The 23,231-nt window shown below is 42.6% G+C and overlaps 1 protein-coding gene across 4 annotated transcripts in view; it reads left to right on the top strand.

Moving 5' to 3' along the window:
• Nucleotides 1-10,020, top strand: part of DPYSL5 (dihydropyrimidinase like 5) — a 209,394-nt gene extending 199,374 nt beyond the window's left edge. For all 4 annotated transcript variants that reach the window (XM_030198630.1, XM_030198627.1, XM_030198628.1 and 1 more), the window contains exon 13: nt 9,394-10,020. In XM_030198630.1, the coding sequence (XP_030054490.1) occupies nt 9,394-9,479 (86 nt within the window). In that variant the 3' untranslated portion in view covers nt 9,480-10,020. The remainder of the gene's footprint in view (nt 1-9,393) is intronic.
• Nucleotides 10,021-23,231: the final 13,211 nt, after the last annotated feature.

Below are 23,231 nucleotides of genomic sequence, written 5' to 3'. Positions count from 1 at the left end.
CTTTAGTTGTTCGCTTCATGAGAGGTTTGCTTTTGTCAAAGCCCCCTGTCAAGCCTCCTACAGTGTCATGGGATCTCAATGTCGTTCTCACCCAGCTGATGAAACCTCCTTTTGAGCCACTGAATTCCTGCCATCTGAAGTACTTGACCTGGAAGGTCATTTTCTTGGTGGCAGTTACTTCAGCTCGTAGAGTCAGTGAGCTTCAGGCCCTGGTAGCCCAGGCCCCTTACACCAAATTTCATCATAACAGAGTAGTCCTTCGCACTCACCCTAAGTTCTTGCCAAAGGTTGTGTCGGAGTTCCATCTGAACCAGTCAATTGTCTTGCCAACATTCTTTCCCCGTCCTCATTCCTGCCCTGCTGAACGTCAGCTGCACACATTGGACTGCAAGAGAGCATTGACCTTCTACCTGGAGCGGACACAGCCCAACAGACAGTCCGCCCAATTGTTTGTTTCTTTTGATCCCAATAGGAGGGGAGTGGCTGTGGGGAAACGCACCATATCCAATTGGCTAGCAGATTGCATTTCCTTCACTTACGCCCAGGCTGGGCTGGCTCTTGAGGGTCATGTCACGGCTCATAATGTTAGAGCCATGGCAGCGTCGGTAGCCCACTTGAAGTCAGCCTCTATTGAAGAAATTTGCAAAGCTGCGACGTGGTCATCTGTCCACACATTCACATCTCATTACTGCCTGCAGCAGGATACCCGACGCGACAGTCGGTTCGGGCAGTCAGTTCTTCAGAACCTGTTTGGGCTTTAGGATCCAACTCCACCCCCCGAGGGCCCTGTTTGTTCTGTTCCAGGCTGCACTCTCAGTTAGTTGGTAAATTTTTTAGGTCAATCTCAGTTACAGTGGTGGAAATAAGTATTTGATCCCTTGCTGATTTTGTAAGTTTGCCCACTGACAAAGACATGAGCAGCCCATAATTGAAGGGTAGGTTATTGGTAACAGTGAGAGATAGCACATCACAAATTAAATCCGGAAAATCACATTGTGGAAAGTATATGAATTTATTTGCATTCTGCAGAGGGAAATAAGTATTTAATCCCTCTGGCAAACAAGACCTAATACTTGGTGGCAAAACCCTTGTTGGCAAGCACAGCGGTCAGACGTCTTCTGTAGTTGATGATGAGGTTTGCACACATGTCAGGAGGAATTTTGGTCCACTCCTCTTTGCAGATCATCTCTAAATCATTAAGAGTTCTGGGCTGTCGCTTGGCAACTCGCAGCTTCAGCTCCCTCCATAAGTTTTCAATGGGATTAAGGTCTGGTGACTGGCTAGGCCACTCCATGACCCTAATGTGCTTCTTCCTGAGCCACTCCTTTGTTGCCTTGGCTGTATGTTTTGGGTCATTGTCGTGCTGGAAGACCCAGCCACGACCCATTTTTAAGGCCCTGGCGGAGGGAAGGAGGTTGTCACTCAGAATTGTACGGTACATGGCCCCATCCATTCTCCCATTGATGCGGTGAAGTAGTCCTGTGCCCTTAGCAGAGAAACACCCCCAAAACATAACATTTCCACCTCCATGCTTGACAGTGGGGACGGTGTTCTTTGGGTCATAGGCAGCATTTCTCTTCCTCCAAACACGGCGAGTTGAGTTCATGCCAAAGAGCTCAATTTTTGTCTCATCTGACCACAGCACCTTCTCCCAATCACTCTCGGCATCATCCAGGTGTTCACTGGCAAACTTCAGACGGGCCGTCACATGTGCCTTCCGGAGCAGGGGGACCTTGCGGGCACTGCAGGATTGCAATCCGTTATGTCGTAATGTGTTACCAATGGTTTTCGTGGTGACAGTGGTCCCAGCTGCCTTGAGATCATTGACAAGTTCCCCCCTTGTAGTTGTAGGCTGATTTCTAACCTTCCTCATGATCAAGGATACCCCACGAGGTGAGATTTTGCGTGGAGCCCCAGATCTTTGTCGATTGACAGTCATTTTGTACTTCTTCCATTTTCTTACTATGGCACCAACAGTTGTCTCCTTCTCGCCCAGCGTCTTACTGATGGTTTTGTAGCCCATTCCAGCCTTGTGCAGGTGTATGATCTTGTCCCTGACATCCTTAGACAGCTCCTTGCTCTTGGCCATTTTGTAGAGGTTAGAGTCTGACTGATTCACTGAGTCTGTGGACAGGTGTCTTTCATACAGGTGACCATTGCCGACAGCTGTCTGTCATGCAGGTAACGAGTTGATTTGGAGTATCTACCTGGTCTGTAGGGGCCAGATCTCTTACTGGTTGGTGGGGGATCAAATACTTATTTCCCTCTGCAGAATGCAAATAAATTCATATACTTTCCACAATGTGATTTTCCGGATTTAATTTGTGATGTGCTATCTCTCACTGTTACCAATAACCTACCCTTCAATTATGGGCTGCTCATGTCTTTGTCAGTGGGCAAACTTACAAAATCAGCAAGGGATCAAATACTTATTTCCACCACTGTATGTCCTCGCCGTTGCGAGGACCAATTGACCATGGTTGTTGTTTGGAGTGAGCCTGGGGGCTAGGGATACCCCATCAGTGAGAACAAGCAGCCTGCTTGTCCTCGGAGAAAGCGAATGCTACATACCTGTAGAAGGTATTCTCCGAGGACAGCAGGCTGATTGTTCTCACAAACCTGCCCGCCTCCCCTTTGGAGTTGTGTCTTCCCTTGCTTTGTTTGCTACTTATGGGACTGACGAACACGAGCCGGTTCGGGCGGGAAGACGGCCGCGCATGCGCGGTGCACATGAGCGCGCGAGGACTAGCAAAGGCCTTTGCTAGTGAAGTTTCCGATTGGAGGGGCTGCCGTGGACGTCACCCATCAGTGAGAACAATCAGCCTGCTGTCCTCGGAGAATACCTTCTACAGGTATGTAGCATTCGCTGTATGGAAGAACATTCAAATAACGTAGTTATGATAATCATGATGTCAGTACAATAGTAATGAAACACCTAATAAGCATTCATTAGAATATAGATATGATGCTAATGTTGTTTGTACTATATAATTGAACATCTTAATATGTAGCTGAGAGTGCAAGTGCAGTTGAGATATATAGAAAGGACAAGAGGGTAGTACAAAGTCAATTGGGATAAATAGATGGATGGCTAAAGTGAAGTTAAATTGTATGTTCAATTGAATGACATATGAGGAGCTTGTCTGTGTGCAGCAAGCTAATTCAGGCGCAGAGCGAGTGGGTACTCAGTCACTGCACATATTAAAGGTTGTTTGCTACCTTGAAGTCACAATATATGACCATCATAAGGTCCCTCCTGCTTGCTGCACATCAAATACTGTTGTCAATCAAGTACCGCCATCTTGGCTTTCTGCACGTTAAATACATGATGTTGCACTTTATTGTATTAAAAAGTAATCACAAAACTCTTGACCTTTTCTCAAATATTCTTAGATGATTCTTCATTTTTTTCTACTCCATATGAAATATTCACCATTTCTGATCTTTGTGTCAATAAATCTTTCCTATCCATTACTCTATCACTATGAAAAGTATTGAACGCAACTGGATCCAGGACTAACCTCTGAGGCACTTCACTGGTGACTCCACTCATTTCCTTACTGTGACTTCCATTACCAGTAGCTTCTGGTTCCACTACTTTTGGACCCACCTCTACTCTTCTGAATTTATTTATGAGCCTACTGTGTGAAGCAGTGTCAAAAACCTTACTAAAATCCAACCACATTCTGCACTTACCCCTGATCCAAACAATCAGCATAGATTTAAGATAATGTCCAGTAAATCATATCAAATTTTTTTATGGCAAGACCCATCTTTCCAACTTGTGATAATATGGACACAACAGGGTATAATTTTTGACCACAAAATCCTCATCCCTCATTCGACCACAATTCAACCTTATATTTGTTCTCAACCGACTGGAAAACGCCTTTACGGTGTTATGTAAGCCACATTGAGCCTGCAAATAGGTGGGACAATGTGGGGTACAAATGTAACAAATAAATCATCATTCTCTGTTGACAAGATAATTAGAAGAGTGGCTCAAGTAGGAATATATCTGTCCTAATTAGATTGTAAGCTCTGTCGAGCAGGGACTGTCTTTTCATGTTCAAGTGTGTAGCGCTTTAGAAATGATAAGTAGTAGTAGTAGAATATGATCCACAGAAGTCTTCAAAAACTCAAATAATTATTATCATATCCAGCCCATCTTCAACAGCACAGCTCAGCAGAGTATTAGATAAAACATAAAACAACTTAGATACCAATAATTACAAATTCCAGGAAAATTTAACACTTCTGAAAAGCATTTTCTAGTAGTCAAATCATAGGAAAGCTCTTTGCTCATGCGGCATGCCCACTTACTACAGTAAAGGTATGCTCTTATTCCAGCTAGGCACTTAAAGATGATGTGACCATGGGAGGTGGAGAAAGCAGATCCCAGATCTCCCCTTTCTCACATTGCAACTCCAGTTCAGTCTCAACAGCCAAAGATATCACCAGCCCAAAGGCCCCTTTACCACCAAGTTTTCACTGTCTGTCCTACATGTGTCCTTTCAGTTGGCAAATACTTGCTTTTCTCATGGGTGCTTGTTCCTTCAGCAGTTTTCAAAATGAAAGTTACATGCCCTTTCATTTTGATTATTAATAAACAGAAATAAAACAAAAAAAGAATATGATACTTTTTTATTGGACTAAATACATTTTTTGACTAGCTCAGGTCAGGACAATATGAGCAAAAGGTGACAAATATCAATGTATAAGTAAAAGGAAAAAGCATTCCGATGGCAGTCTCAAGGGGAAAATTAGGGGGGGTGAGAAACAGAGAGAGAGATGGATGGGTGATCAGAAGGTAACAAAGTAGTATGCTAGGAAACCCAGATCTTTAAGTCCTTTTCTTATTGGTGTCAAAGTATTTTCATCATTTTAACTTCAAAAGCCTTATGGTCATGGGTTGTTTTAAAATTTCCTCTTTGTATCTGACCAAAAGGTCATTGATGAAGTGTTCTGGTCCCAAAAAAAATGTTCAGCTACAGTGGTGTCACCTTGGTTTGTTCTGTGTTTTTTTTTTTTAATTTATTTTTAGCATTTGATATGCCATAAGTAATCCCTGAGGTGACTATGTGGTTTACAATTTCTATTACAGGTACTTTGTACTGTCCCTAATGGGCTCACAATCTAAGCTACATATTGTACCTGGGGCAATGGAGGGCTAAGTGGCTTGCCCAGGGTCACATGGAGCTGCAGAGGGAATCGAACCTGGATCTCCAGGATCTCAACCCACTGCTGACTGTCAGGCAGCCCCAGGAATTGAACCCCTTCCGCACTAACCAGTGGGCCAATCCTCCATTCCACTTTGGTGCCTGTTTGAGATGATTCTTGTCTTTTGACGTGTGGCCCATCTCCCCAAAATAGCACCCTTCTTCATATTTTGGGGTACTTCTATAAAGTGCACCAAAAGTTAGGTGTTAAGTGTAAATTCTATATCAGGATCTGGGCGCTCAAATTCTGTTCTAAAATACCATAAGTCCACATTTACATAACTATATTAGACATGCCGTTTCTATGGTGTCTAAATGAGACACTTCTATGATGTGTGCATAATTGTGGGAGATGCCCATGGCCAGTGGCAGCCCTATCATTAGGCCACCTGATCAGGCGGCACTCTTCTGAGGCGGAATCACCCCCCACCCTTCCTTCCCCAACCCCCTTCTTCGAACTTACCATTTCTTTTCTTGTTTTTTTAAAAGGCGGCTGTGACAGCGGCAGCAGTGATTCCCATAAGCTTCCCTGCCATGATCTGACATCTCCCCCCTTCCTTCCCCAACTCCCCTTCCCTGAATTTACCTTTTCTTGTTTTTCAAAAGGTGGAGGCAGCAATTCCCATGGGCTGCTCTGCCGCCGGTCCCGGCCCCTTCTCTCTACTGCGGCCCACCTCTGACATCATTTCCTGTTTCCTCGGAGGTGGGCCGCAGTAGAGAGAAGGGGCCGGGACCGGCAGCAGGGCAGCCCGTGGGAACTGCTGCCCCTGCCTTTTGAAAAACAAGAAAAGGTAAATTCAAGGAAGGGGGGGTTGGGGAAGGAAGGGGGCGATATCAGATCATGGCGGGTGGAGAAGGAGGAGCCGGGGCGGCAGCTCATTCCTCACCTCAGGTGGCAGATTGTCTTGGGCCGCCCTTGCCCATGGCCTCCCTATATGAACACTGCCCCCCTTGCGTATGCTTGCTATGCAAATTATGCGGTAAGCTTCTCAAATAGCGCATAGCATCCAACTAGCAACTTACACACTAATCTGCATCATTCGCATATGTAAGTGTTCGTATTCTGTAATCTGAGTGCACAAATGACATGTACATTTAGTCACTCATGTCATAGAATGAGGAGGTTTCTGCACTGGATAACATATTTTACACTTGAGGGAGAGCATGAGTAGGGTCCCTTTAAGTTAACTGTCTTTCCCTCGTGTTAAATTGCAATGTCCTATGATATGTGTAGGCACAATTTGCAACTTGATATGCTTTATATATTGCAGGGACTTGGACCATTCTCTTCTTTCTGAACTTCTGTTGGGAGCTTGCTTTTCATTAATTTTTGCTTCAGATATGGTGGTTGTCAGAAGGTCAGCACTGGAGGAGCTAGGAATATCTCTTTTAGTAATTCATCCTCCTGGAGTAGTGGCTGTAGGTGTTTTATGATTTTTCTTGTTTTTTTCCAGCTCTAAATTCTAGGTCATTATAAGGAGGATGCTCTCCGAGGTTTTCTTTTCTTTGTACTGCAGTAGGTTTTCCTTGAGTGTGAAGAGGCTTCCTGGAGATTATTCTGGGGTTGTAGTTTTTCTGTTTGAAGGATTCAGGATTTTGAGGTGTTTATTTGGATTAAAGCAGTGTATCGTGTGGCTTGGAAGTGTATATTGGACTTTTTTGTATGTGAGGGTTGGATGCTGGAATTGTGGAGATAGCTACCATCTGTCAGTTAGTTGGTTTCTGCTACAGATGTTTGTATATAGCCACTGTGGATAGAAACTGTGTTGCCAAGAAAGTTGACTTCTGCTTTGGAGCGGTCAATTTTGAATCTGATTGAAGGATGCATTAAAAGAATTGTAAAATTGTTTGAGATTCTCTTCTCCATCAATCCAAATCACAAAAATATCATCAATATGCAGTAATATTTAAAAGGTTTAGTCTGATATGTATTCAGAAATGCCCTTTTCAGTTTTGCCATGAAAAGGTTGCCATATTGAGGTACCATCCTGATGCCTGTACCAGTATGCATGATTAGTAAATAGATGTCATTCTAGAAGTGGAAGTAGTTGTGGGCTGTGATGAATTTGATTAATTTTGTGATTGTTTCCAGTGTGTATTGTTGATCTATGATAGAAGCTTGTATAGGGAGTGTTGTATAGAGTAATTTTACATCTGCTGTGACCAGGAGAGTGCCTGGTGGTAGCTGCTTGATGGTTTTTAATTTGTTCAGAAAGTTTATGATGTCTCGTATGAGATTTTGTCTTGTGTACTGGGGTTTAAGGATTCCTTCTATAAACCCAGATATTTCATTTGTTTGTGTACTTATACTAGATATGATTGGTCTGCTGGGGTTTCCAGGTTTGTGAATTTTAGATAGCATGTAGATGTGACTGTTTATACTTTAGAAATGTCTTGATAAGATTTTTCAGTTGTTTTATATATTCCTGTATGGATTCCTCAGTCAGTTTCCTATAGTGTATACAGTTTGAAAGCTGTCTGTACCTTTCTTCTATGTACTTATGTGTCCATAATCCTTTGTCTGCAGACTTGATGATCATGTTTTGGTTATTTTGTAAATTTTTTATGTCATCTCTTTCTAGTGGATAGAGGTTGTACAGAATTTTCTTTTGTTTGTTGGAAAGTTGTGATTTCCCCTATGTCTGAACTCTCTGTTAATTCTCTAATTTATTGTTTTGTGAGGTGAAATGCATATTCTTTTATTTAAAACTGTATTCTGATCATTTGGAAGTGTCTCTTTTCTGGAAATGCACTTTCAGAAGGAGTTTCCTTAAAATAAATATTCATTGGTATTAGTATAGTTTAGTTTACTGGGGGGTTAGATGACTTGCCCAAGATCACAAGAAGCAGCAGTGAGATTTGAAACCTAGTTCATAGTCCACTGGAGGAGTGGCCTAGTGGTTAGGGTGGTGGACTTTGGTCCTGAGGAACTGAGTTCGATTCCCACTTCAGGCACAGGCAGCTCCTTGTGACTCTGGGCAAGGCACTTAACCCTCCATTGCCCCATGTAAGCCGCATTGAGCCTGCCATGAGTGAGAAAGCGCGGGGTACAAATGTAACACACAAAAAAAAATAACCATTTGACTAGAGACACAGTGCTCTCAGGTCTGCTATTGAGACAGACATGGGGAAGCCACTGCTTGCCCTGGGATTGGTAGCATAGAATGTTGCTACTACAGTAGTTGGGTTTCTGTCAGGTACTTGTGACCTGGATTGGCCAGTGTTGGAAACAGGATTCTGGGCTAGATGGACCATTGGTCTGACCCAGTATGGCTCTTCTTATGTTCACATATATGAAGAGTGACTGCTGCCAGTGGGAGAATATACTAAAGAAATTAACCTTAGAGCAGGGTTGCCAACAGCTCTCACCAGCAGGAGGTTTCAAAGGGAGAGGGAGAAAATGGCTAAAGTTTTCATGTATGAGGATCGTTAGATTTTATGGTGTTTCTTGTAGCCCATGAGGCGATACTTGATGGTAAGTTTCTAAGTGAAAAAAAAAACAAAAAATAAAAGCTTTCCTTGTCTGTCTGTTTATATCTAGATAGATACAAGATTTCTCTCTCTCTCTCTCTCTCTCTCTCTCTCGCTAACATCTTTTATAAGACAGGGTGACAGTGTTAAATGTTAGTTTTCCAGGCTTGGTGCTTTATTTTTAAAATGTGCATTTGAAATATACTTTGCCCTCTGTTCCTACACTGCAGTACTAATTTGTTGCACAGTTCTACAAAGACTGGAAAACTTTTAGTCAATCATAATGAGGTATAAAGATAATATTACAATATTTCAGCCAATTGCATTAAAGCATAACGGATCCCCCTGTAGAAAAGATGTTGGTGTCAGGCAGCTTTCATGTTTATGACAGTAGGTGCTCAACTATGGCAACAAAAAAAAAAACACTGACTCACTTCTCATGGGCCAGCTGGCAGCCAACTGATAGTAATAACTGTAAGTTATGACTAAGTTTGGTCAGATACCAACTAGTGATCAGGAGAGTGGAGAAGTAGGGTATTCAGTGCACCATCCAGTCCTGAAGCAGACATGTTCTTTATCTCTGCACTGGTATATCAAACCATCAAGTCCTAGAGGTGAAAGGCTCTGTGTCCTTGTATGAGTGAACTGTATCTCTTTTCTTATTCATTAACTTACCCTTCAGTGACTCTCTTCTGTCTTTTAGGTGCTCAGATTGATGATCACATCCCGAAAAGAGCCTCCGCCAGAATCCTCGCCCCTCCTGGAGGAAGATCCAGTGGCATCTGGTAAACACCACTGACACAATATTCTCCTCTACACGCCTTCAACAAGGAATACAATAGAAACTCTGCATCTCCATGACCAGCCCTCCTTAGCCAATAAAACATGCTTCTGGAAGAAAAGAGGACCCCATCCAAACTGGACTCTTAGCTGTGTGACAAGATTACGACATTTCACAACTTTATTGACACAAAAAGAATAAGCACTTTGGAATGATGTAGTTGTAAGTTCTGCAGAAACACAAGCCCTCAAAGCTTTATGTTTGTCTCCTCGTTTGTGATGGGAAGGGATTTCTACATTGCAAGATATATTTACAGAAAAAGTACATTGTAACATGGTTTCATATGTAGAGAACAAATCATGGTGGGTTTTCAGTCATTTTATGGTCTGCTGTTGATGGGAACTGAGGTTTAATCGTCATCCTATAGGCAGAGATAGGAGCAAGGAAAGACAAAACTGTTTTATAGGTAAGATGGGCCATGTCCATCTACCATCCCTTTCCCATTTTGGTTTAGTTGCCCTATGGTTTGTGTGGCACACTATCTCCAGATGCCAGTTACATGTTGCGAACATTAACTTTTATTTTAATTATGTTCACTTTTTGTAATAAAATTTCTAACTGAAAAATAATTTTAAAAAAATACAAAACAAAATAAAACACCCCTCAAGAGTAGAGCATCTTCTCTCTGGCTGGTTCTGCACTGAGAAGTGTTTGCCAGGACAGTTGTAGGAAAGAGCAATGTGCCCGTGCCGTTTTCACCACTGTTTTAAATTGGCCTTTGAATGGTTAAAAGCCCTATGTTGTCATTTGAAGTAGGATTTCTTTTGTTTATGCCGAAAAAGTGGTGAGAGGTAATTCTGACATCCTTAAGTTAAACAGCCTAGTACAAATGCAACCAACATACAAAATCCACTTTAAGAACATAAGAATAGCCATTCTGGGTCAGACCGATAGTCTATCTAGGCCAGTATCCTGCTTCTAGTAGTGGCCAATCCAGGTCGCAAGTATCTGGCAGAATTTCAGAGTAGTAGGATTCTATGCTACCAATTCCAGGGATAAGTAGGGGCCTTCCCCATGTCTATCTTAATATCAGATTATGGACTTTTCCTCCAGGAACTTGTCGAAATCTTTTTTAAACCCAGAATGCTAACTGTTGTTACCACCACATCGTCCAGTAACAAGTTCCAGAGCTTAAATATTCATTGAGTGAAAATATATTTTCTCCTATTTGATTTAAAACTGTTACCATGTAACTTTATAGAGGGTTCTCTAGTTTTAGTAATTTTTCAAGGAGTAGAAGATTGTTCACATTTACCCGTTCTACTCCACCCAGGATTTTGCAGGCCTCAATCATATTCCCTTTCAGTCATTTCTTCTCCAAGCTGAAGAGCCCCAACCTCTTTAGCCTTTCCTCATATGACAGCCATTCCATCCCCTTAATCATTTTAGTTGCCCTTCTTTGTACCTTTTACAGTTCTATAATATGTTTTTTGAAATGCAGTGACCAGAATTGCACACAGTACTCAAGGTGCCACTGAGTGATACAGAGGCATTATGATATTCTCTGTTTTACTTCCTATTCCTTTCCTAATAAAGTGAGTTTCTTAATGTTTTATTTTGTTTGATTTCTATTGATAACCTAATAAAGTGAGAAACAATTAGGAAATGAATAGAAAATAAATTAGAGTATTATAATGCCTCTTTGAGCCAGGTCTTATTTTAATTGCCTTTCTCTGGGACTTTTTATGTTTTGTTTTGTTTTGTTTTGTTTTTTGAGGGGGGGAGTATTACTAATACAAATCCATACAGAAGAAAACTAGGATGGACTCAGAGTGCCAGTTATGGATCTGAGTTAATAGATCATGTCTCTCTTCTTCTCTGCAGGAGCTGATTTAGCAGTTTGGTTTTGAGCAGTCTTCAATCCAATTCTCCTCCCTACCCTTTACCCCCTACCTGACCCACCCACCACCAAAAAAAGATGCAGCAGTATGAAGGTTTGTACTGCAGGGAAGGCAAGATTAAATTTGTCATGCCAAGGTGAAGGTGGAAATGATCTGCCTTACTTAGATACTTCCCTTCCTTCCTCCCACCCCCAGCCCTGGACATGTCATCTCCTGTATATCTTAGCTGGTTTCTCATCCTTATTAAATAAACTGGAAAATAATTTTGCCTGGAAGTAATTTCCAGCATATGGCCTTCAAAGAATATCTCAGTGGTATATTTTGCTGTCCCATGCCAGATTGATCCAACCACTAGGTAGACTTGGCATCTGCCTTGGGCAGCACAGTTTGAAGAGGGGAAGGTGGTACCAAGGCAGTTTGTCTAAAGAAGACCCATCACAGCCAGTGTAGACACTTGAGTATCAGCACATGCTGAAAGCCTGCCAGGCTCCCCCTCCCCCTCCCCCCCCCCCAAAAAAAAAAAAACTTCCTGTTTCGGAGGGGGTATGATCTAGCAGGACTTGAGCATGTCACACCAAATTTAGTGAGGCTTCTTTAAACAAGCTGACTGTAGGGGATATGGAAGGGAAGCCACTGAATACCTTGGGGGAGGTGAGATGAGAAAGAGGAGATTCTGGACACCTCAGGAAGGAGAGGTAGGGCAGTGGAGATACTGCAAATCTCTGGTGGGGGGAAGTAGGAAAAAGAAAATGTTGAGTATCTTGAGGGGGAGGAGATGCTGAACATATCAGGGAGGGGAGGTTGAGAAGGAGAGATGCTGGACATGGAGGAGAGGAGGTAGACGAATAAATGCTTGACATGGGGAGTGGGTTTGGTGGATAACACACCGCTGAAGATTTGTTTAGGGTATCACATGCCCTTGGGCCAGCCCTGGCCCAATGCTATTCTCACCTACAGTCCCTTATCAAGTTGTTTCGATTTTAGATGTAATGATACCCATGTGTCTCTGTCATTGCATAATATATATCATTTTCTATAACAATCTATAGATTGTTATAGAAAATAATAAACCAAGGTACCCAATTAAAGGAAAAATAGAGAGATAGAATAATATATATCATGTAATTACAAACTCCCCGCCCCCAAGAGCTTGCAGGCTGAGCACAGTGGCCTTTTGGAGAACACATACATATGGTAGATGTGAGCAAGAAATCAAGATCATAGCTCTCTACTGACAACTAGACTAGACAGTTTTATATCTTTGAACATCATTCAGCACATGTGCAGCCAACACAGTCATCTGCAAATAAGGAGGAGAGCCTAAAGCAGTGTTGCAGGGACTAGGAAAGTGCACAGGCAAGTTATTGATTTGTTTTTGAAATATTTTATTCTCTTCCTCCAGGTTTGGTTGATTGTTTTCAGTTCATCTTGAACATTTGTTGTAATAAATAGGTTTGTTTTTGTTTTTTTACAGGTGTTAGAACCATTCTGGGATAAGCAGCATAAAATGTATTGAACTTTTTTGGGATCTTACCAGGTATTTGTGACCTGGATTGGCCACTGTTGGAAACAGGATGCTGGGCTTGATGGACCTTTGGTCTGTCCCAGAGTAGCAATACTTATGTACTTAATGTAGCAAATCAATTGTACATGTGTTGATTCATAGAGTAATGCACATTCAATCAATTTTGTGCTCACTAAAGGGCCATTTTACAGAGCGGCAGTACCTATACCGCCGTGTTGCTGCACACCAAATCGGGGCCACTGCCAGGCTTGCACAGGAGCCCAGCAGTAGTTCCGGCTTCTGGCACGTGGCAACTAGAGCGCTAGAAAACTCTAAATGCTGTCCTTTAAGGGCACCATCTTGTATTTTCTAGCGCCGGGCGTGTGGCCAGCTGTAATCACTGCCCAGTTACCACAGGAACCTCTACCACTTCCTAAATAGGAAATGGTAAGATCTTCACCATAAAATGGCCACGCAGCAAGTGTTTCACTTACCACATGGTCTTTTCTGTGCCCTGCCCAGAATTTCATTTTCCGGGTGGAGGTAAAAGGGTGCCTTGGCGAGGCAAACCCATGCGCTGACGCCCCCTCAGGGCCCCTTTTACCACTGCTTGGTCAAAGGGACGCTAGGTGGCCGATATTCAAAGGATTTGTGCTTCTAACTTTGAGAGTTATGCTCCTAAATTTTACCTCTCAGAAAATTTACAAGGTCTGAGTACCTAAATTTATACTTAATTTCACTGAACTCCTAAATTTAGGAGCATAAAAAGTGGGTGGCAATTGGGGACAAAAGGATATCGCCACTTGTTTTCAGCCCTAAGCTCATAGATCTAGGCAGATGAATGGCAGGACTACATTTATAAGCCTAACTTTTGAGCTCCTAATTTGTGATGAATTTTCAGCTGCAGACGGGCTTCCAAGTTTGGCTTAAAATAGGACACAAATGTAGAAGCTCAGCTTTCGCTTTCTTTTTTTTGGTTTTGTTAATAGTGGGCCCTAAGTTTTTTAAGACATGCTAATGAATGCAAATCCCTAGTAGGTGCCTTTATTTTAACTGCCTGAGCACTAAGGTGTCACTATCACTATGAAACTGACTTGGGACCCAAAGCTTAGCCTTATGAAGGCAACAACCAGTAACATGAGAAGTGAATCTCAAATGCAGGTGTAGGCAAGACACAACACTATTTGCATCCAAAGTTCAGTCTCTCATTTCTTCATGGAAAGTGTACATAACATTGATCAATTTAGTATGGGCAGCCAGTTTTCGTAAGAACCTCCTAGAGCTCGCCCCTGTTGTCAGAATCAAAATTCCCATTAGATGTACAAATAAAACAGATGGCTTGATGCTGCTTTTGGCATTTTTCCTACAGCTGTCTAGCTGAAAATATTTCTATGTAACTTTAGGGCGGAAAGCTTTGGCCGCATGGAAAGTACAGACAACCAAGAGTAGTATGGCAGCCATTTGTAGTTTATTATTAAAAATGATAAAACAGGTACGAAGCAATGTATGAAATTAGCTTAACAAAGCGTAAGTAAAATAAATGAGACACTAATCCTATAGCAATCTTAAATATATATTTTTAAAAACAACAGCAGATAGGCAGTATCTCGTGCTGAACCGCAACATCACTGAAGATCTGACTTTGCCCTGGGGGTGTTTTAATGGCAGGAGAAACCGTACTGCAGAGCTAATATTGGATTCCCTAATCCTCTGCAGAATATCCCTTGTTATGGGAAAGGAGTTAATTTATATCGGGGACAGTGTTCCAAGGAGAGTTGGAGTGATATTTATCTGTGTTCTGTACCCCTTATTACTAGTGGTTTGGGGGCCATGCTCGGTGCTCACTGTTATTGGCAAGGACTGTTGTATGATATATACTGTTACTGGCATGATGCCACTGGCTGTTCTTTGCTACGTTTCTAGCTAGGAGTTAGTGCAGAAATTCAAATTTGGGAGCCTATTGATTAAGCTGCTTTATAGCAATAAGGCATGTTTGCTAATAATGCATCTTAACACAGTAATTGTTAACACAATGCACATTTAATGCAAACCGAATAATACAGCTTGCATTAAACTTCACGAGCTCTGTTATTAATTGGAGGTTAAGAACACTTCAAGAGGTATTAACTTCCCCAGGGAGTGTCATCCTACTAACAGGAGAGCTGATGCTCTTGGAGGTGCTGTCAAAGGTGCCTATCATTGACAAGAAGTTGCCTTCCCCACCCCCAACTCAAAAAAAATTGTGCCAAGTGTTCTCCTTCCCAATCTGTCTGTTTAAAGTGCTACAGGGTCTCCTTCAAACCCTTCACCTCAATACCTATTTGTAAAGTTTTAGGATGCCATTGTCCCCTCTTCTCCTGCTCATCTCCCCATCTTCCAGCACTTAACATGTGATCCCTGGGGGGGGGGGGGGGGGGGGGAGAAGGAGTGATTTTTAGTCACAAGTGCCCAGCAGTTCCCTCATTCAAAATGCTGCCCTTCACCATTAAGAGATTGAAAGGCACCATTTTGAATAAGGGACTGGTTGGGGCAGAAGTGGGATCACCTGGAGGGGTGGCACTCTGAATTTAAGAAATAGGAATCAAAGGGTGGAGTACTGGATGCTTACTTGAAACTAATTTTTAATGGATGGAGGAGGGGCAATTTTTATACTGGTGGCCAGCCCTGTGAATGATAGTGGGAGTAAGTTGAGACCCTCTGTCTTTGTGTTAGTGTGACTAGGAATGCATGATATTCCCAGCTGTAACAGTGCAAAACATTACTGTGGGATTCAGCAACTTGTGTCACTAAGATGCCATGGAATACTAAATCCCACAATAAATTTTCCCATGGTAAAATAGCACACAAATGTGCCTTTTGCCATGGGTTAGTAAATAGGGGCCTTGATTTGATTTGAACTGAAGTAGCAGCTGTCCAGAAGCGTAGCGAGGGCAGCTGACACCCGGGGCGGTTCGCTGCTGCGCCCCCCCCCCCCCCCGGGTGCAGCACGGCGCCCCCCCTATAGCGCGAACGCACCCCCCCCGGAGCGCAGTCTTACCAAGGGGGGGGTCAGACGCCGAACTGGATTCAACCAATCAGCACTGCAGCGTTACTTCCTTGAAGCACATGGCCACGGAGGAAGACGAAATATGGAGATTGCGGGTCGGACCTCGGCTGGCGGGGGTTGGGGCCCCCCGCCAGCAAAAGTAAGCAACGGGGGAGGGTTGATGGCGGGGATGGGGTGGAGAGAGGTGGCGGGGCGGGGGGGGGAGGCAAAAATGTGCCCCCCCTCTCTGGCTCTGGCCCCCCCTACCGCCGGATTCCAGATACGCCCCTGCCCTGCTCTCTCTGCTCCGGAACAGGAAGTAACCTGTTCCGGGGCAGAGAGAGCAGTGAACAAGCGGAGACGACACCCCCCCAGCGGCGTGCACCCGGGGTGGACCGCCCCACCGCCCCCCCCCCCTTCCTACACCACTGCAGCTGTCTAAGGGTTTTGCTTTATTGTAAAGATGGCAGCAGGGTGGAGGGGGCAAGGTTTCCTGGGAGTATAATATTATACTTTCCAAATATGGATTATCTCTAGAGTTTGATTACAAGAAGTTGAGGTACAGTGCTCTCAATCCAGAAGCACATACTTCCTATTCTGCTGCCTTCCTTAAGGTGATAAGAACTAGAAGTTACTTTTGTTTTTTGCATTGTGGGGGAGGGGGTGGAGCAACAGTTCTGTCCTCCTTTGTGCTTCCAGTCCAATAAAAATAGGCCTCCAGTGGGTCTATTTCTTTCTGAGCCTTCATTTGCAACTAGCCAGGGGCGTTTCTTCCATTTTTAAATCCTTCACCAAGTCACCCAAGGTCCAACAACTAGGCAACACAAATGCAGCACCATCTAGAATCTGGTATATGTGGCACCCTGAGCCTGGTCCACTAGGCCTCGCTATTGGTCATGGCATGTGCTGTCTTTCTCCAATGGCTGCATCCACTGTCTGTTCAGCATTCCCAAATTCAACAGAAACACAAAGGTGGGAATTAAGAATTCAAACCATACACATTTTGACAATTTAGCTTTACAAATAATGTTACTGATACCGCTTTCATTGGGATAAAAATGTACCTTCCCTATATTATTTAGGATTTGCTTTAGTTAATTCCACTTTTCAGGACTATAGCAGGTCAACATAAGCCTTTTCTTTTTTCATAGCTCTGCGAAAAACAAAATACACATCAAACTAAAACCAGTCCCCCAGCGCAATGAACTGAAACAAATGTCTTCAGACTTTATTGCGCTAATAATTTTTCTGCACATCCTTTTACTGGAAAAAGATATGCAAAGCAAAGTTTTATCTTACTGAATTTTAAATTTGTTCTCAGAATCCAGTGTACAAAAATCCTCCCATTCAAGAAAGGGCTGGATCTGGGCTGATGTGATTCAGGCTGTGTCATGCAGTATTGGCTTCAGTGTCCCAGCTGCTTCAAAATGATCTTTTGCTTCAGAATTGGTGGACCGGGCAGGGCTGGATATTGTTCAGCCTATACTCGGCAGCCAGAAAGGGCTCTTTTTCCATGCCCAATGGGGCAGCATGCCAACTGTGCCCTGAAGTTTGCAACCAGATGACAGTCTGTCCCTTAAATGCCCCACAGCTCCAGCCAGCCTCATCCTCCCGTGGACCAGCTGTAATGTGGGTATAGCTCAACTTCATTGCTCCTTAGATTTCTTGGGCTTATTTCACCTTTGTGTGTGTGTGTGTGTTGAAGCTACAGTAACTTGTACATGTCATAATAGGAGCGCTCTAGGTTTCTTGTGATACAAGTCTGTTGTATAGTAAGTAACATGGTGGTGGTTATGAGGACAGTTATAACTTTTTTAAAAAATGTGAATGCTATGCTGCCAATGCAGAATGGAAAAGAAAAAAAAAACATAGAACGGACCTGAAACCAAAATATTTTTTGTGTGTTTCTGGTGAAGCTAGCTCCAAATGGGGTTTTGTGTGTTTGGAGAGTTCTTTTTTAGTTTTATTTCATTTATTTATTTTTTGGGGATAATACAAAGGGTGAAGATTGCAAAACTCAACAAATAAAGACTTATGAGGTACACACATGCATATTCTGTCAACATTATGGTGCTAAGAGTGTGTTGGCCAAAAGCTCACACCACTTCCCTGTGCTTTAGCCATCTGTTTCTGACTAAACCAATTTAAAAATGTTCTGGTTCTGGTACCAGTTCTCATTAAATTGTTGAGTTTCTTTGTGTCTCTTTCCTAGTATTATTTCCTTGGTGGTAATTGTTAGATTAAGGGAGATATTCCACTCATTTCACTAAGATCAGTATAGTGGTGGACTTTAGGTGCAAACAATTTTGTTTTATTAAGACAAATGCATAAATAACAAACATAAACAACTGGAATTCATATATATATATATATATATACACACACACACACATACCCCACCCATTCTTCTGCCCATCCCATCATTTTCAACCACTACCCTCCCCCCAGTGTACACATATACCTTGATGATAGTCCAAAACATAGTAAACATATAAAGAAAAAGAAACCCACAAGCTATCCCCTGGTTAAAGAATACAAAACTAATCAGTCAGAAGGTCTAGTCTCGTAAGACCTCCTGAGCTCAATAACTCAATCATCTCCCCCTCCCCACCCCTAGCCTATACCCCCTTCCTATATCTACTGTAAGTAGGTAGTGGCAGACTTTAAACCAAAATGACTCTCCAGAAAAACTCAAATGTTCTCAGTGGAGGCAGATAACTTTACACTTTGAGTAGTGTGGTGGCAGCATGCCATGTTAAAACAAAATTGAGCAAAATCTCTGTACTAGAAAGTCACAGATTCATTCAAAAAACACATATGTTCAGTATCATAACAGCCTCTCTGGGCCATAGTCATACTAAAAAATGAATCCATGTCCCTTATTACTTCAGTCAGAATTCAGGAGAATGAAATTTCAATTGCCTTGAACCAAACTATTCACATGGCTGCATATGGTTTACACTTGGTCTTTTGTTTTACACTAACCAGGCCATACAACCTTGGTCACCCACTTTTTGATGCTTCATGTATTGACATGTTATGACACTGTTTAAAGAAAATACTACTACACTGAATGTACCAGTCGAACTGATCTTTTCACAGTGCTCAAGCCCCAAAGGTGCTCCAATGGTCACATTAGGGCAGGAGTTTCAAGATTTCCAAAATGAATATGTGTGAGATTGATTTGCATATACTGCTTCCATTGTATGCAAATATATCTCGTGTATTCATCGTGAAAATCATTAAAACATGACTGGGTTGTGGCCCTCAAGGACCTTGGTTGCCTACCCTGACATTAGGGCAATGGAAGAACAGCTTGAAGGATGGGTGGCAGGGCATGTCTTGGAATAAAAGATTTGCCCAGCTGTATTCTTCACTGACTTATTTGCACTGAACAGAGTTGTGAACTTCCACTGTGGGCCTTCATATTTCCAGAGTGATGTCAAGGAACTGGAAGAAACTGCAGCCGAGGGCAACTGAACTAAAGGATAGAGGAATTTCACACAGATAGAGAGTCTTATCCCATTAGGCTTGTTTTCATTACTGAAAAGGCAGGTAGAAAGGGGATATGATCACCTTGTAGAAATGAAGGGTCACTTGAAATTCATGGATAAGAAATGATTTCTGACTGAGCAGCTAATAGAATGGGATGGAAAAGAAAACTGAGAATATCATTATGCTTCTGTCTAGGTTAGTGGTTCCCAAATCTGGTCCTGAAGGCACCCCAGTCGGTCAGGTTTTCAGGATATCTTCAATTAATATTCATGAGAGAGATTTGCATGTACTGCCTCCACTGCATGCAAATCTCTCTCATGAATACTCGTGGATATCATGAAAACCTGACTGGCCGGGGTGCCTCCAGGACCAGGTTTAGGATCCACTGTCTTAGTGATTGAAAACACAATATTGAAGCACCACCTCCCACAGGCAGCAATGCAGTTGGAGGACTTCTGCTTAGCTTAGACGGAACAGTGAGTACGGGCTCCAGGAAAAGACTAGATAACAGAACCTGACATGGCAGATCTTTTCCCTTTTCAGAATGGACCATGCTCTCTTCTGGTTAAGGGTCTGCTGTGCAAAAGTTTTTTTTTTTCCTCCATGGACAACGAGGGGGTAATTTTATAAAGTATACTTTTCACTATGTGGCATATGTAGGATTTTGAAAGTGAATGGGTCTGCATACTTTGGCTTTGAAAATTATTTATTTTTGTTTCATTTGTACCCTGCACTTTCCCACTCATGGCAGGCTCAATGCAGCTTACATGGGGCAATGGAGGGTTAAGTGACTTGCCCAGAGTCACAAGGAGCTGCCTGTGCCTGAAGTGGGAATTGAACTCAGTTCCCGAGGACCAAAGTCCACCACCCTAACCACTAGGCCACTCCTCCAATTACTGGAGGAGGTCTATGCATACACATTGCTGTATGGTGCACATAAATTTTCTAAGATAAAATGCATACCTTTGCAAATCAAAATGTATGTCTGTATGGTTAAACTATGCCCTAACCCCACCGTTGGAAACACCTCCTCAACTTGCGAATGCCAAGCCCCATTTTGCCTAGGATGTTGGGGTTGACATTGGGGCATTGACAGTTCCCCTGGTATTTTACAAAAAGCTTGGCTGAATATGAAGCCTTTTGTAAAATAGGTATAAGGACATGAGAAAATGTGTATTTGCTGGCACAAACCACAGCAGCAGTGGCTACAAAAACGGGTGGCATCACTCAGCATCTTCCACATCTAGGTGCAGGCAATTCTCACAACTTCCATGTATAAGAGCCAGTCAAGATGATCATATGTCTTCCAAACAAGCCTCACCAGTGTAGCTTTTTGCCCAGGCACAGGACGTTCAGTGCTGGATAGAATAAGAAGCCATCATAATGTGTTTCGGTGAAGAGTGACATAAAGGTATGCAGTTGTACATCAACAAGTTTGGTGTGTGAAGATGATGCTCAACAACAAAGTAACGAAGAGTGAGGGCTGATACTCATAGACACCAAAATTCTATAAATATGCCTAAAGGTGGGCACAGAAATGTGCACCCAGTTATAGAATAGGGTCAGTTATGCATGTAACATAATTAGCTAATTGCCTAAATTGGCAGTTAATTGGAGATGTGCCAATAATTTGCCATAATAAGCATTAATTGACTAACTGACTTGCACCCCTATTCTGTACACTGACCACCTAACTTCTCTCGCGTGCAATTCCAAAGGGAGTGTGGCCAAGGGAGGGGCATGGGTGAGTCATAGATGCCCCAGGATTTAGGCACAGAGTCATAGAATACTTCCATTTCCTTTCCCGACAGTAGTTAGGTGTCAGCATTTACACCAACCTTTGGTAGGTGTAAATGCTTGCGCCTAAAGATAGGCACGAAAATATCGTAAGTTAATATTCTACAAAAATGGTTCCATACAGAACTGCCATTATAGAATTTGCACTTAGCTCACATGACTGTACCCCAAAGTGGCTGCATGGGAAAGCCAGCTTGGAGTACAAATTAGTACAGTTTTTCAATTTACCTGTAATCTTTAAAAGGTGTTCACGGTACAACAATGTGCTTTAGTTGATGTCCATTAAAAAAATGACCAGTTTTTTTTTTTTGCTCTGGCATGTGAAGATGGAACATGGACCAGGGATGGCGATACTCAGCCAATTTCATCATGTCCTCATTGAGGCCCCAGTGCTCAGAAGCAAACACGGGCGCTAGAGGCCATTAGCGCCAGACTGGCACCCACATTAGTGAGCACAGAATTCTCAGAGGCTCTAGCGCGGGGAAAACGAGCATGCCAAATAGCATGCAAATGTAGTCAAATGGATGTTAAAGAGATCATTTCCTGTTCTCTCCCAATGGTTTCAGAACAGTGCACAAAACAAAGCCACCCTTACCGCTGAAAAAATAACACCAGCTCAGAGCAGGTGTTAGGCTGTTTGAACAGAGGATTTCTCATGATTCTGCAGGTTTTTCTTTAATTTTGAAGCAGAAGGAAGCCCGTGCAAGCCCCTAAGCACCAGTAGCAAGAAACAAATATGCACGAGTCTGAGCAAACCCAAACGTGAAAGCACACAATGGCGCTGTTTCCTGCATTTAAATATAAACCTTCCAAGTTAAACAAAAAAATGAAAAGCTTAAATTTAAAGGCTTAGAAAACAGAAGCTAATGTGTACTTTAAGTTAGCCTGGTGCATGCACACAGGAGTTAGGCTTACTGCGAAACTCTTCTGTGCATGCACCAAGCACATCCCCTTCCTTGCTTTCGGTTTCACAGTGCACATATCATTTGTATATACCATTTCCTTTGAGAAGTGGTGAGTTAATCTTCTGCATTGCTGTGGCAGTATAGTTTCAACGCTGTTGGCTTACCGTGGGAGTTCTGAGCATTGGGGCCTGAGAGCACATTCCAATACAGTGAAGGTGTGGCCTTGTATACCACAACAGATGTCATCAGCATATATGAATTGACAGTTTTTTGTGTCCGGGAAATCGTGTACACAGGTTGAAAAGGATGAGGACCAAGCAAGCAGTAATAGATAAAGGAAAAGGCACATCCAGCTACACCTACAAAAGAGACCATCACTTCTCTGCCAGCCCAGGGTCAACTCCAAAGTATGCACTTCCTAGTGCTGAGCCTGAACTTGAGGACTCATGCCTGTTGTAGAATCTGCTGCAGGGCTAGATTAACCATTAGGGGAACTAGGTGACCAATTCTGTGGGGAATGGCAAAGAGTAGCTACGGTCAAACTAAAACAATGGAGTCTGACAGCCTCAATAACTCAAAGACCCATTAATGCATGCTTTTACCTACAGAGAGATGGTCAATTTGCATAGAGCCAATTTAGCTGGCTAAATGGTTTTTATAAAATGCATTCATTATGTATTTGTTCTATGAAACAAAGATGATTATTTAAAAGTATGATGCACAATTATGTGTTTTTACAAGATTGTTCTGGAAGGATGGTATTGAGGTGATCTTGATTATTCAGCTTAATTGTCAAAATCCTGATGGGGGGCTAAAGACCAGAAAGATAATTGAGGGGCAGGCACATGGATAAAGGTTGATTGACAAACTAAAAAAAGTAGCAAATCACCAGTCCTGAAAGGTATTTACACCACAGTTCTGAAACAGCCAGTGCATGACTCTCCTGACTTCTCATTAGTAATCTGTAACCTGTCATTTAAAACAGCCACAGTACCTGAGGACTGGAGGGTGGCCAATGTAACACTGCTTTTTAGAAAGAGCTCCAGAGATGATCTGGGAAACTTTAGGCCAGTGTGCCTGACTTTGTTGCTGGGCAACTTATGAGAAGCTATTCCATAAAACAAAATAGCTGA

The sequence above is a fragment of the Microcaecilia unicolor genome, chromosome 3 (assembly GCF_901765095.1).
Source record: "Microcaecilia unicolor chromosome 3, aMicUni1.1, whole genome shotgun sequence".
In the NCBI taxonomy this organism is placed as follows: Eukaryota; Metazoa; Chordata; class Amphibia; order Gymnophiona; family Siphonopidae; genus Microcaecilia; species Microcaecilia unicolor.
Note: the sequence above shows the minus strand (reverse complement) of the source record. Positions and strands in the feature narration are given on the sequence as shown.